We start from the raw sequence: 15371 nt of genomic DNA, 5'->3' as shown, positions 1-15371 counted from the left end.
ATGATCTAAGGGGTTAAGTATAGGCAACTCATCGGTCTTAGGTGATGCAAGGTTTTTTTTTATCATAGTCCGTGGTCATATCTATTTATTTATTATCTATAGAAAATGATCACTGATATTATTCTGTGATTAAACTTATCACTTATGGCTATGACTTAATATGAATAGGACTGGTATGGTATTCACGCATTATAATTAAATTTGAAATATCGTTTAAAAATCTTCAACCTCTTAACTAGTAACTATACTAATTAGTAATTAGCGATAGTCTCGAGGAGTCTAATCCTGTGTTGTTCATGGATTTATTGGATTCTCGTTAAAAAGTGTAAAAAGCCACTTTAAATTATGGTATGTCTTTAACACTTTGTTGATTGTGGAAGTAATGCGGAAAAATAATTACACCTGGTTTAGTTTTCTGATAATTTAAGTATACATTTTTTTTTTTTTTTAAATTATTTTTCAGTCGACGATTTTCGCTGCCCGACAATTTTCCACTTCTTCCGTTAGCAATCACATAATGAAACTAACCCGCCTGCGTGTGGTCGACAACAGCACAATTGGCAAGCAAGCAATGGCTGAAGGTAAACCCCCACGTTGCATACACGTTTACAATAAGAAAGGTATCGGAACGATCGGTGACAAAATAATGGTTGCCATCAAGGGTGAAAAAGTAAAAGCTATCATTGTTGGCTGTGTCAAGGAACAGAAACCCAATATTCCCAGGTTTGACAGCAACAATATAGTGTTGATTGATGATAACGGCACACCACTTGGAACACGTATAAATGTTCCAATTCCAATTGTCCTTAGGACTATATTAAAAGAAAAAACTTTCTCAAAAGGAGCTGATTACACTAAATTGTTGGCTATAGCTTCAACTTATGTGTAAATAGTAGTTTTAGGTATATATATAAATTTAGCTGTATATTTTTTCAATGTTATTTGTGTACTGTAAGAATAAAAATGTATTAGAAATTGTTAATTCTTTTAAAACATTTTCTGGTAGTTGCAGTATGGAATATATTAAAAAGGTCCATGGTCACCCAATAAAAAAAAAATGTGATTGATTAATAATATATACATGCATTATTTTGGAGAAAAAAACATTCTAGATATCTATGAGTATAGGATTACAGTGTAATCAATTGTCAAATAACAATAATAAAATGGATTTATTTATTTAAACTTGGACAAAAATGTAAAAGTAATGAGAATTAATATATGAAAGGGAATTTAAATAATCATCATTTGTTTCATGTTTCAAACTTACCAATTACTATATTTAGAATGTTTAGATGAGAAAAGTATGCATTACATATCTTGTTATATTTGTTATTACTAAATACATTTTTTTGAGCAGTTTGAAATTATAAACTAATATCAGTTTTGAATTACAGAATTTGTTTTTACATTTTTCTGCATAGAAAATAATTCAAGTTGAGTATACCATTTATCGATGATTGAAAATTGAATGTAAACATTAAAAGGATGTCTGGGCAATATTTGTATTCTTTTTGACTCAGGCGTAACTTAAATAAAATTATTTCATCTAAAATCGTTTTGTTTTTTAATGTTTTTCGAATAACCTTAAGATAAAATCACCTGTTACACAAGTTATAGAGGATAATATTTTATTTTTAAGAATATGACATATCGGTTTCATATTTTATTTTTATTTGACTTTCAAAGTAAAATACAATTTTTTTAATTTTAAATGACATTTAAATTATTTTGAGACAACATTTAGACAAATCAATGTCATTTCCTCAAAAATATTATTCTCTATTGATTTTGGAATGGGCGATTCAACTCAATAATTACTCAAAAACATTAAAAAAATTATTCAGCCTTGTGAATGTTTTGAAGAATGGAATTTCAATATAATATATTTATATTTTATATAAAACATAAATATGTTGAGTTATGAAGAATATACCTAATAAAAATAATAAAAAATATTATAACATGAAAATAATTTATTTAAAAAATATAAATATGTTTTTATATATTATAATATTACACCTTGTAATTTTTAATATATTTTTTTTCATATCACATTCAATTCAACTTCATATTGTTGGTCCAAACCTAGGTAACAATCTGACATCATGTAGAAAGTCCAATTTAAAAAACCTATAAAAGTAATACAAATTAAAAAATTATTATATCGCATAAATAAATATTAGATTGCAGGTTTTAAAAATAATTTTGTTGGTGTAAATTCTTAAGGATCATTAAGTATTTATTGTATAAAAAAAAATATGATTATATATTTTTATAGTTATTTACCAGGTTTTGTGGGTGTATTGAATGCTAGTCTGCTAGAAGTTGTTCTATAGCGGTTATTGGTACTACGTTTAAGTGCTATCAGCTCCCATTGTTCTATTGAACCAAGAATCATAAACCAACCAACATCCTTTGGTTTGGAAAATTTTGGTGCATATGCTTTTGATGGTATTATACGATTGAGGATTTTTATTTCTGCAACTAATGTATACTCCGACCCTGCCAAAATTTCTATTCGTTTACCATTCTCTACAGGTTTCTATAAAAATGATAAATATTAGTTTTCATATGGTTTAATTGAAAATTTTATAAAATTGAATTGTGTGAAAATATTGTCTACCTTTTGAACTTCTTCACTATCAGACCAATTACCTTGAATAAATAGACGTACTTCTACAACTGGTATATCTATAATAGTTTTAAATGCCTAAAATAAAAAATAAAGTTACACAGTTTAAAAAATATCATAAGTAGAAATTAATATTTTTACTAAATTTTACTTTTTCAATTTCTTCATGTTCAAGTTGAGTTTTTAACATAATTTCTTCAAACAATTTATAACTTTTAAGAGCCAAATTGCATAGATGGGGCAAGCTAAGCATCGGCAACACTTTAGATGGTATCAAATGTTTCTCTACATCAGGTAAAGTAATAACAGGTGGATCAGTCACCCATCGGGCTTGAATAATCATTTGCATCAGTTGTACTAATCTTAAACACAGCACCAAATAACCAGCTTCCGCGCTAATATCTATCATTGCTTGTAAAATACGTATAGATTGGTCTAATACCGACTTGAGATCAGTTATATAATCTGAACATGGCATTTTCAAACGGGAGAAATGTGCTTGAAGCAAAATCAATGTTTTGGTATGAGAACATTCATATAGACGACTACCAACATCAATAGGACATTGTTTGTCTAATTCTCTGTGTACAAAATAAAAGTGTTTTAAAGAAAAATTATAGTGTTTACTTATTTGACTTACGTATTCATGAGATCTTCGTTATGTCTAACTGGTAGTAAACTAAACTCCTCGGCATCAACCAAGACTTTTATTAAATCATTCATACTAAGTTCACCCTTTAATCTCTCTTGAAAAGTTTTAACTGTTTTATGTTGTAAATAGTAATAAGAAGAAATATGACCTAATGAAGTAGGTCTTAAAGTACGCTGATCCTAAATTTAAAAGTGATTAATTGTTTACCTCTATAATATCAAAGGATGGTTTTATTAATGTACCTCGTCGATTTCCACACAATAACTAGAATATAGAGTTCCAATACATCGTTCAACTAAATCAGAAAGAAATGTGTTTATAGAACTTTCCTCCAAGCTATGTAATCCATAATATTCTGGGTTTTTCATCAGTCTTTGTATAAGATATGTCCAAGTCAAATATTCAATGGCATCTTGTTTTGTTTTAATAGTTCCAGCCACTATTTCAGCATTAAAATGGTCAGGCAATACCTCTAACAAGGATGATTCGACAGGAAAAGGTTCGTACAAAAATTTTTTATAAAAAGTTTTTTTTATGTCATGAACCTAAAAAAGATATAATAATATAAGTTACAACGTATAAAATTAACAAATTTTTTAGATTTTAGATTTTTACCATTATGAGTGCTATTCCCATATTATCATATTGAGGTCGTCCTGCTCTTCCCATCATTTGTAACACATCTGTAATTGGCATGTCAACATATCTTTTGAGTTTTCCATCATAAAATTCAGTACCTTTTACTATAACAAAGTGTGCAGGAAAATTAACACCCCATGCCAGAGTTGAAGTAGCTATTAAAACCTTAAAACAAACAAAATTATTGTTTTGTTATTTGGTTATATTTCAATAAAAAGAGTGTTCATATTTTACTTGAATATGTTGGTTAACAAATAATTCTTCAACAATCTTACGGTCTCGATCTTGTAATCCAGCATGATGTAAGCCTAAACCAAAAGCAAGACAAAGCTTCAAATTTGGATCTTTAATATTTTCAATGATTTGATCCATTTCCTACAAAATAATTATTTTAACAAAAATCTTTTCCATATAAAAAAATATTAAATTTGTAATAATTTTATTTTACATAATCGCTTTTCCGAACCCACTGCTTAGGGTTATCTTCTACACCTAAGTAGGCAATCAAATCTAATGCAGTTAGTCGGGTTTGTCTCCTCGAAGACACAAAAATCATAACTGGTTGGGTTGGAGAGTGTTGTCTAATAGCTTGATAAATAGGTTTGTTCATGGTTGCCATTCTTGGACAATAATTTCTTCCAGCATAGCCACTAATGTGTACTTCTAGAGGAACTGGCCTCACAGATGGACGGAAATTGTAAAGCCCCATTTCTCCTATGTGTAACCAAGCTGCAAGATCAGCAGCCGTTGATAAAGCAGTTGTCAAGGCTACAAGACGAGTATGTTGTCCTGTATGCGTTGATATAAAATTTAATCTAGATATTATTATCTCTAACACTGGACCACGATCTTCACCCAAAAGATGAACTTCATCAAGTACTACTAAAGCTACTTGACGGACATAGTTACGGGTTTGCCAACTACGAGAAACACCGTCCCATTTTTCTGGAGTAGTAACAATCACGGATGAATTTGAAATGGATCTTATGTCAGGTGTGACATCACCTTAAAACAAAATTAATTCCAAAATCAAATCAAACTAATTTTTTAATTTTTTGATTTAAAAAAATAATGACTATCTTAATAACTCAATAATAAGTGTTCCGCGTTAAAATAAAATACCTGTTAATTCCACAACTGATTTTTTTAATTTCTCTTCTAATCGTATTTTCCAATCATTCATACGTTCTCTAACAAGTGCTTTTAATGGAGCTATATACACTACCTAAAAACACATGATTTCATTCAATATAACCAAATTATTTATTGAACTTTATAATAATTTTATATGCATTATTACTTTGGCATCTGGCTGTTCATTGAATACTCTGAACATAGCAATTTCAGCCGCTATTGTTTTACCAGATCCAGTAGGCGCTCCTAAGAGTACATTATTGTCAGTATGATATAAACAGTGAAATATTTGTGTCTGTATTGGATTAAAGTGTGTAAAACTATATAAAGACTGATAATTTTGATTTTTAAGAGCAGATATTGGTAATGGCTGAAGTTCCAATAAATCTAAAATACAATTTTTTTTGTTAAAAAAAAACTTATCTGAAGATTGTTAATATACATACCTGTCACTGAAGCATGACTATGTGGTATTATAAGATGCTGGAATGTTAATGGTGTAGTAAATGTTGTACCTAACCATCGGTCTGATGTACAATGTAGTATATATTGTGATGGTAATGGTTCAACCAAAGGTATGGTAAATATTAACTTTTGAGTTTCTTTTCTAACAACCTTAAAAATATACACATTATCTTAAGAAAATTCACAGGAAATTAACAAAATTAAATCTTTTTTCAGTACCTGATTTTTAGTAATAAGAAACTGTTCCCAATGGTATATCATGTCTGTTTCCGGATCTTCGATCCAAATCCAAAATGCAACTGATGTTTTACCATGAAACCTATCATTCCATCTGAATTACAAAATTATATAATTTATAGATACAACAAGTAAGAACAGAATTTTATAAAAGTTGTTATGTTACATACTCAAATTCTGGGAATATTTCTAAATTTATTCTTAAAATAGTTCTAGTAATAGGTTGAATACTTTCAGTAGCTTCAATATATGGAAGTTGCATGGCACACTTTTTAACAGCAGCACCTACATTTTGATTTCTAAGAATAATACCTAATTCTTTTGCATCCATTTCTCGAATACGGCTAAATGATAATTTTCTTTGCTCAATTTTATCTATAATTTCCCAAGGAAGAACATCAGAAAATTGTCGTAATTCAGATTCAAATTCCCATTGCGTCATTTCAAACATTTGACAAATTTCTAATAATTTAGCTGACATCATTGCATTATTACGACGTAAAACCATGTCAAATAATGCCCGTGCAATTCTTGTTGCATTCTATTGAAAACAAATTATTTAAACATTATTTTATTAAAATACAACAACAAATTATCAATTATCAATATAAACTTTAAATTTACTTGTGAGATATACACCAGGTCAGATATTAATGAAAAAGATTTAGCTCTACCACGTGCGAGATATGTTTGTAAAAGTATATTAACTTTACCATTCACATTTACAGCTGAACTTTGGCAATCAACATGACAATATTTACGAGCTAATGTTTCTAACTCAATAACTTCATCATCACGGACCTTTTAAATAGATTTTAAGTTAATTTTTATGTTAATTTTAGTATACATATTTATTATATAATATTATATATTTATTAAAATAAACCTTTAACTGATCAAATTCTTTTGCACTAGAAATCATTGATAATATTTCTGACATATTCATAAAAGGCTTTAGACATTGATTAAATATTTCAATACTGTCATAACTAATATAGAAATGACTAGCTGTGCGACCCATATCTATAAAATAAAATACTTATAATTGAAATACAAAACATTTTTATTAAATAATTAAAATTAGTATTGAACCTGTAGAAGAAAGATCTCCAGTTCTTTCGTTGTAACGTAACATTTGTGCTCTATCTAAAGCCATTGCTGCACTAATTATAAATTCTTTTCTTTTGTTGACTAACATTGGATCTAACTAAGTAATCACAGTAAAATAAATAAGTAAAGATGAATTAAAAAGAACACTGTAAAGTTTAATTACTTCAACTTCTTCAAGTGATATGCCATAGACATGAGGATTTATACGCATTCTAACAAATAAATAAGTATAACTAAGCCACATAACAGCTTCCTCGACATTTGATATTGTCCCTAACACAACCTAAAAATAGCAAAATATTAAATTATTTGTTAATGAAAAAATGGCTAGCACTAATGACTTAATAATACATACCTCAGCATTCAAATTATTAACAAGATGTTGTACAAAACAACTTTCAATTGGTATTTGATTGGTAAGTAACGATAAGTATTTGTGAAGTTTGGAGTGTGGGGTAATAATCATTCCATGTCCAGAAGTATCAAACTGAGGTCTTCCAGCACGACCAAATATTTGTAAAACATCAAGCATACCCAGATCTATAAATGTTCCATGCTTTGAATCATATATATCTGTCCCCTATAAATTATTTTATTTATTTATTTAAAAACATTAAACCAAGCAAGATAGTATTTAATATTTTTAATCAAATATGATATAGTATCTATAACACTAAAATAAATTATAATCATAATATTATTTTATTTAAAAAAATAATTTTGAACATTTAATAGGTTTATTAAAATATATTATTTACCTTAATTATAACTGCATGAGCTGGAAGATTTACTCCCCATGCTAAAGTTGCTGTGCACACCAATACTTTAATAGCACCTTCAGCAAAGTACTTTTCAACTAGGTTTCTGTAATATAGTTAAACAATTATCATTTTATATGACTAGTCAATACTTATATGACTTGCGTAACAAATCATTAATAACATAAATTATACAATTATACACTAAAAAATTTTGAAATAATTCGCTTAAAATAGTTTTGAAATTATTGAAATACATAAAAAAAATCTTCAAATAATTGCCTTCAATTACAAGTGTGTACATGTATCAAAATGTATCACTTTTATAAAGCTACAAAACCATAAATTATTTACCTATCAGATCTCAGAAGACCAGCATGATGAACGGAAAATCCACTGTTTAATAATTCGCTTAATTCTTTTGAATGACAACGTTCAAAAGCCTTTTTAGCTATACCTATTCTATTAGAGTCTTGGGGAAGAAATGCAGACTGGTGATTTTTCTGAGTTAAAAGTTCTCTAAAAACATTAGCTGTTTTAATGGTGGCATTGCGAGCATGCACAAACACCATAACCTTAATACATAATAAATAACAATTTAATTAATATTTATTGATGAACACTACCAAATTAACTTACCTGATGTCCTTTTTGTACCATATCATACACTTTATCATAACAAACTGTATCCATTTCCTGTACCATTTTTACAGTCTTGCTACCACGAACCCCAATAAATGTTTGAACTAATGGTACTGGTCGAAAACGTCCATCAAAATAAAATAGTCCTTTATAAAGATTAACTCTTAAGAAACGTGCTATGTCTTTATAATTTGGTAATGTAGCAGATAAACCAACAATTCGAATCATGCTCTGAGAAGACTCGACTTGTCTTAAAGTACGTGCTACAAGAGCTTCAAGGACTGGACCACGATCACCATGCAATAAATGCACCTCGTCTATAATTAATAGCTTAACTAAACATGTTAACGCAACATCACCTAAAAATAAATATATTAGAATTTAAGATTTGTTTATTTAGATATATATATATAATAAAAACACCTAACCAGTTCCTTTACGAGTAGCTACATCCCACTTTTCAGGAGTTGTAACTAATATTTGAGTGTTGAGCATTTCTGTTTTGGTAAGTGACATGTCTCCAGTGAATTCACGAACAGAAATTCCTAGGCTAGAAAGGCGTTTAGAAAAATTTGCAGTCATTTCGGCAGCGAGAGCTTTCATTGGAGCAACATATACAATCTGAAATACAATTTAAAAAAGTGAGAAAGGATATGATGATAAAGGTGAAAATGTATACCTTAAATTCATTTTTATTTATTTCATTATTCCTAATATGTTGTTTAATTTGATGGATTATGGTCAACAAAGCAACATTAGTTTTTCCAGCTCCAGTTGGGGCACATACTAGTAAATTTTCATTAGTGTTATATGCTGCATCAAAAACTACCGATTGTATTCTATTAAGATTGGTAATACCATGAAATGCTTTTTGACCAACCTTTAAACACAAAAATAAATATTAGTAATAATATCAAATTTCTAACACACAATAAAATAACTTCATCAAGAGTTTTAATGGAAATCAATTCTTTTCCAACAGTCAATTCTTGAGTCATTTTTGCAACTGGAATATAAACTTCTTCATAAGTTCGATGGTCTGTTCTTTTAGCTCCTGCAGGGATAACACATGATTCTCCAGATATGAAACCTATTTGATAAATATCATATTATGTGGAAATACACAAGATTAAAAGTAGAAATACTTACAACTTGATACTTTAGATTCAAAATTCATATCGTAAACATGGGGGTATTTCTGAACTGAAGGTGCTTTTCTACTTTTTGGGTCAATAAATGTAGGAACATTTGCTGCACTTGTCCTTTAATACAACAACCATATTTTTTATTTTGTTTCACAATCGAAATAGAATAAGTTTATTTATATCACTTACGTTTTAGAAACCATTTTTAAAATCTCATCATCTGAATCAGAATCCTGTCGGCGATTTATTTTTTGGCTAGCTTTTTCTTCTTTTCTTAATTCTTTTCTAAGTAATTTATCCTCTTCAGTTTCAATAGTAATCATTTCCATGTGTCTAGGTCTTTTTTCCATTTCTGCGTAGAGTGATGAAGACAGAAGACAATTAAGAATTGGTCTTTTTAAAATAATCTATATATTCATTTACATACTTAAATTCATTGAAAGCAAAGATTTTTTTTCATTTGTCCCTAAACACTGTTTCAAAATATCTTTTCTGTGTTTTAAAAGTGCTTCAATAAGAGTGAGCCTTGTAAAACCAAGCAGATTAAATAACTACAAAATATTATAACAAATACAATACATATTAATACATTTTTCAAATATTGTTCCTCCTTATAAATCTAAGTTAATTTTATATTTTACTACAATTTATACATCAATATAAAATACATCAATTTATTTTTAGCTTACATTATGGTTAAGAGAGGATTAGTACCCACCCCCCCCCCCCAAAAAAAAAAAAAAAAATAATAATAATAAAACTATTAAAAGGATAATTGAATTATTCTATCTCCCCTACAAATTCAACCCAAAATATCAACACATTATGACTATATTATTCAGTGTTATTTTCTGTTAAATACTTTAAGCACATGCTTACAGCGTCTTATTTTTAGGGCTGTCGAATATCTAATCCCTAAACCCTGATCAGTGCCGGCCCAAGATACGGGCAAACCAAGCGGTTGCCAGGGGAGCTTTTAATATACGAATATTTTATAAATTTCAGCGTAATATTTATTCAAATTGACAATAATATAGCTAAATGATTAAATTATCTATGACAAAATATTCTATTATATATTTTTTTTTATAGATTTTACTCCACTTTCCAGTTTTATTATTATATTAAAAATAATTAAAAAATAATATAATCATTAACTCGGGAAAACCAAAAAAGTATGTGTTACAGCCGATACGTCTATAAATTGTATCCAAATAAGTTTTGCAATCCTTTACCTATCCATAAATATAAGAATTTTAAACAAAATATGTAGATAAGTATAAAAAGTATTAAATGTATTATGGGGCATTTGATTATGGGCGCCTTTCAAAAAATTGCCCGGGGCGTCAAAATATCTTGGGCCGGCCCTGACCTTGAGTATATATAAATATTTTTCTTTGAGGGCCACCAATGTGCAAAAAGTTCAGCTCCCATGTGGTAGGTTACCAATATAATATAGTTTGGTAGGTATAACATAATAATATTGTAATAACATTAATCAGTAAGTATGTAAAAAGAAATTTTTAGTAAAAATATTTCATATTCAGTTGTTTTTTCAATAAAAATAAATAAAAATAATTTAAGTTTTAAAAAAATGACTATAAAAAGGCATCAGTTTTTTTAACGCTGAAAGCGGTACAGTTGTAATAGTCAGCTATACTCCGTGCCACGAGAGAAGGAACCCGTTTCGCGCATGCAGACTGACGGCAGCTAGCGTTACTAAGCTCTATTTCCCCCACTTTATCCTCTACAGTTCGCGCTTTCGATATGTCAAATAAGTGGGGGATGCGCGGAGTCGGTTGCTATTTGGTCGGGACACGGGTTCCTTCTCTCGTGGCACGGAGTATAGTAAATCCGACACTGGTCTTATCCAATTCGTGCGCGAATCACAGATATATATAATATTAAATATTTTTAAATTAAATTAAATATTTATATATATCTTCTGTGGCGTGAATAAGACACGAACCCTCTATGACGAATCTGTGTGCTTAAACATGGCGTTTTAAAAAATTAATATTTTATTACACCGACAGTGAGTTGTCTGCACTGATTTTTATCAATTATTATAGCAGAAATATGAAATCCATAAAAGATAATGTCACAATAAACATAATATTATTATCACAGATAATAGTATACAGAGTTCATAGTTGTAACATATTTGATCATCTTGTTGGTGTTAACTATAGGGCTGCGCGAAATAATAAATATTACTTTTAAATTATAGTTTTGTGAATAAATACAGAGTTATATTTGCACGAATTTAATAAGTTTTTATTATTTTAACAAGATTAGGTACAAGTGTCCAGTGCTTTTTGAATATTTCAGTTTTGTGATTTGTTTATTTTAATGAACTATGATTTGTAATCAGAAATTGTAACTAAAAAGTTGGTTGTTTAAAAATACATTTGTGTCGAGTGAAGTCTCTAGTAAAAATGGATATGAATATGGAGAAATTCACATTTCATGTTACATCTGAAATGTCAGTGCCTGATATAAAACAATTTGCTAGCAGTCAAACGGGTATGTCACCGAAGGATTTTTACTTGTTGTTTAACGGTAAAATTTTAAATGAAAATGGTGTTCAAAATGGTAATGTACATATTGTACCTCGGATAATGGGAGGCAAAGGTGGGTTTGGTTCAATGCTTCGAGCAATTGGTGCACAAATTGAAAAAACAACAAATCGTGAAGCTTGTAGAGATTTAAGTGGTCGTCGGTTACGTGATATCAATGAAGAAAAACGAGTAAAAGACTTTTTAGCCAAAGGAGGTCCTAATACAGAAGATCCTGAAGAGCGCAAAAAACGCAAATTACAACGTCTATGTCAAGTACCCAAAACAGAATTTAAAGATGAACAATATGAAAAGCATATGTCTGAAATGACAGAATCCGTTTCCAATGCAATAGAGTGCGGTTTCAAAGCAGGTACATCTGAAATTCCAACTAAGAAAAAAATTAAACCCAAGGGATATTATGATTCCGATTTGGATACAGATAGCAGCAGTGATGAATTAGATGAGAAAAATTTACCTAGTGAGTCAATTAATAAGGAACAATCAGATGAAGAACTTGAAGAAACAAAAAATGTCAATAAACGTAAAAGTTTAGATTTAGAAGATACTGATACTATTACCAAAAAAAAAATTAAAGCTTAAAGCTTAACCATTTAAAAAAAAAAACTATTATTACATTTATTTAAAAAAATTAGTTGATTTTTGTTTAAAAATAAATTTTTAACTTTAAGATCGGTTTTTGTAAATTATAATTGTAACATTATAAGCTAATTTAACCATTGAATTTAATGTGTTTTCATCAATGCAAATTTAATGTAACATAAAAGTATTGTGAATTCATATTTAGGGGTTTAAAATAAATTTAATACAATTAAATGTCTTACAATAAGTATGTTCAAAAAATGTTTTATATTTTAATGCTATAGTTTAGATCTTAAGCGAATGCTAATATTGTTATTATCCTATTTTATTGGTCTATTATACTCTGATCATCTTATGAAACATACTTGAGGAATTAAAAGTATTTAAGCTTCATTTAAAGTATTTTATCAGCATTTTACTAATTACATTCTACATTTATAATCTATAAACATTTAAATGCTTACTTCATCTTGAAGTTCTGTATCAGATTTTTGAGTTGAAAGTAGATCTATGATATTAGAATAATAATCTTCATCTGAAACGCCTAAATCTATTGATGAGGTCTTATTAATCTGTTTCAATAGCCAAGCTCTACCAAACTAAAAAAAAAGAAAAAAACTGATCTACAAATTATCTCATTGAAAGTGATAATTTAATAAAATAAAATATAGAGCTGATGAAATTCATGTTAATATGAATACCTACCGATATATTTAACAAGTTATTATAAGATATAAAAAAAAAAAACCAATTTACATTTGAAGAGTTATTTATTCTTTTTTCCTCATAAGCCATGGAGAATAACTTAGATGTCTTTGAATCATAGTCACAAACAGGTAATTTAGCAAAATTTGGAGGTACCCATTTGGAGTTTGGTTTATAACGTAATATACCATTAACTAAAGGACTCTGAGCTTTGTTTTGATTTTCTTCATTAACAGCTTTATGATCATCAAGTTTCTCCCAAAGTATTTTTAATTTTTTCAAACTTTTATCATTCATTAACTGTTCTATTTCTTTAACCAACTGAAATTTAAATGACATTTTAACTCACATAAAATAAACTAACTTATAAATCATAAATTACCTTGAATATTTGATCTGCATTATTATTTGATACTTTTCCAAACATACTTTTAAGTTCTAAAATATGTTTCATTAATAGTCCAGAAACACCGATAAATAACTTGAAGAAAAATAACACTGATGAACTTAATATTTCTGGTTGTTCATCTTTTGCTAAAATAAAATTACATTAAAGAAGTGAAAAATGAGGTATTGTTTAAATATATATGAAAATGTTAAAAGAAGATAATATTCAAAAAAAAAAAAAATAATTTTGATTATGATTTATAAGAATCTAAAATGAAATATTAAAACTAAATTCTTTTAAAAATTAATGCTTACAAAGTTCATGTGCTATTCCATACAGTGTATTCAAATTCTTCAAAATAATATCATTTTGAGTATCATTAATAACATTACAAAGTTCAGTAAAAGTAAGGCACCTAGAAATGAAACCTAAATTAATTTCAATGAATAGTCATTTACAATCTAATAACACCAAATATCTTTAATTTATAGAAAGTCTAAAAGCTAATCTATAAAATAACCTAATAGAATACTGAGACTTATATTATTTATTTTGCGCTGTTCATATCACAGCAAAGTTGTGGCATGTTGAGTTATCAAAATCATTAATATTAAAATATAAAATATTATTCTGAGCAGTTTGGTTAAATTTACACTTTTTAACATTACTTCAAAACAGTATACAGTTCTAAATTATTTTTCCTTATGCTTAAAAAAAAGCAGACAAACTGTAGTCATCAAAATATCCATAAGATTTAATTTATAAATGGTGTCATTTGAAACTTTCAAGGCAATCATTTTTGTTAAAAGTATAGAGTAAAGTATATAAGTAAAGTATATAATCCAATTATGTATACTAACATAATTGGAAAATACAAATTACTACTATATATCAAGTAGAATAATATATAAATTGTTCGCTCATTAAATTTTGAATCCTTAATTTTTATCAATTTGTTTTACCCTTAAGACCATAAAAAAATTGTAATAATATATTTTTTAACATACAGTAAAATTATATATTAATAAAAATAATTAGGTACTTTTGAAATATTTTTTCTTCTTCTTCTTTTTGCTCTTTAATAACACTTAAGTTATAACTCCAAATGTTAATGGGTTCCATACATTCTGTAATATCGCTATTTAAATATACACGAATAGATCTAGTGTATCTAGGCAGCTGACCAATACCTATGTGCTCATGCACACCAGCTTTTATTTTTGCCATAATGAGGTAGGTGAATATCAGACCACCTATTAAAAAATTGAATTAGTACTTAAATGTGAAATTTAAAATAATTGTAAATTGATAATAACTGTAAGTTTAAATCTAAACCACTTTTGTCATACTTGATTTAAGGAGTTTGACAATTTCAACACAATATCAATAACTTCATTCGTATACACACACACACGACAAACACTCAAAAAATATTCAATTGAACAATAAAATAATTAATAATTTCAAATGTACACGTTTTATTTTATGAATGTAAAACAACAATATCCAATATTGTAATTATTATTATGTACTAAATAATAAGAGTAACTACAACTTACAACTGTCTACTATCTATTCTATTATAACATCATAATCATGTCGACATGTCGAGTCGTGAGTGCTATGGGTACAATCATAGATAATAAAAGAATATTATCTATGGGTACAATTTATATTATATAATTACTATGCCAATTTAA

At 28.0% G+C, this 15371-nt stretch overlaps 3 protein-coding genes across 4 annotated transcripts; 2 read left to right on the top strand and 1 right to left on the bottom strand.

The window, feature by feature from the left end:
* Positions 1-150: 150 nt before the first annotated feature.
* Positions 151-982, top strand: mRpL14 (mitochondrial ribosomal protein L14). The gene is made up of 2 exons (XM_015512687.2): positions 151-348; positions 464-982. The coding sequence occupies exons 1-2, from the start codon at positions 346-348 to the stop codon at positions 887-889; spliced, it is 429 nt and encodes a 142-aa protein (XP_015368173.1). The 5' UTR covers positions 151-345; the 3' UTR covers positions 890-982.
* A 976-nt stretch (positions 983-1958) lies between these two features.
* On the bottom strand, positions 1959-15351 carry obe (activating signal cointegrator 1 complex subunit obelus). Of its 2 annotated transcripts, none has more exons than XM_089224775.1 (34): positions 15231-15351; positions 14714-14924; positions 13986-14086; positions 13666-13817; positions 13335-13604; positions 13043-13177; positions 9845-9968; positions 9607-9769; positions 9422-9534; positions 9214-9362; positions 8952-9152; positions 8701-8893; positions 8270-8631; positions 7985-8205; positions 7631-7736; positions 7228-7452; positions 7036-7155; positions 6855-6969; positions 6649-6785; positions 6387-6563; positions 5933-6303; positions 5745-5856; positions 5507-5675; positions 5227-5447; positions 5049-5151; positions 4375-4931; positions 4161-4301; positions 3903-4091; positions 3530-3832; positions 3276-3466; positions 2787-3216; positions 2627-2713; positions 2290-2545; positions 1959-2133 (listed from the first exon to the last, which is right to left on the bottom strand). In XM_089224775.1, the coding sequence occupies exons 2-34, from the start codon at positions 14896-14898 to the stop codon at positions 2048-2050; spliced, it is 6465 nt and encodes a 2154-aa protein (XP_089080901.1). In that variant the 5' UTR covers positions 14899-14924; positions 15231-15351; the 3' UTR covers positions 1959-2047. The 2 variants fall into 2 exon arrangements, with proteins under 2 accessions (XP_089080901.1, XP_089080900.1); XM_089224774.1 differs by lacking the exon at positions 15231-15351 and adding an exon at positions 15021-15219.
* Positions 11558-12720, top strand: LOC107164760 (splicing regulator SDE2). Its single transcript, XM_015512702.2, has one exon. The coding sequence runs from the start codon at positions 11856-11858 to the stop codon at positions 12576-12578; it is 723 nt and encodes a 240-aa protein (XP_015368188.2). The 5' UTR covers positions 11558-11855; the 3' UTR covers positions 12579-12720.
* Positions 15352-15371: the final 20 nt, after the last annotated feature.

This window comes from Diuraphis noxia, unplaced genomic scaffold (genome assembly GCF_037042655.1).
Source record: "Diuraphis noxia isolate RWA-SAM2 unplaced genomic scaffold, SU_Dnox_SAM2 contig0003, whole genome shotgun sequence".
In the NCBI taxonomy this organism is placed as follows: domain Eukaryota; kingdom Metazoa; phylum Arthropoda; class Insecta; order Hemiptera; family Aphididae; genus Diuraphis; species Diuraphis noxia.
Note: the sequence above shows the minus strand (reverse complement) of the source record. Positions and strands in the feature narration are given on the sequence as shown.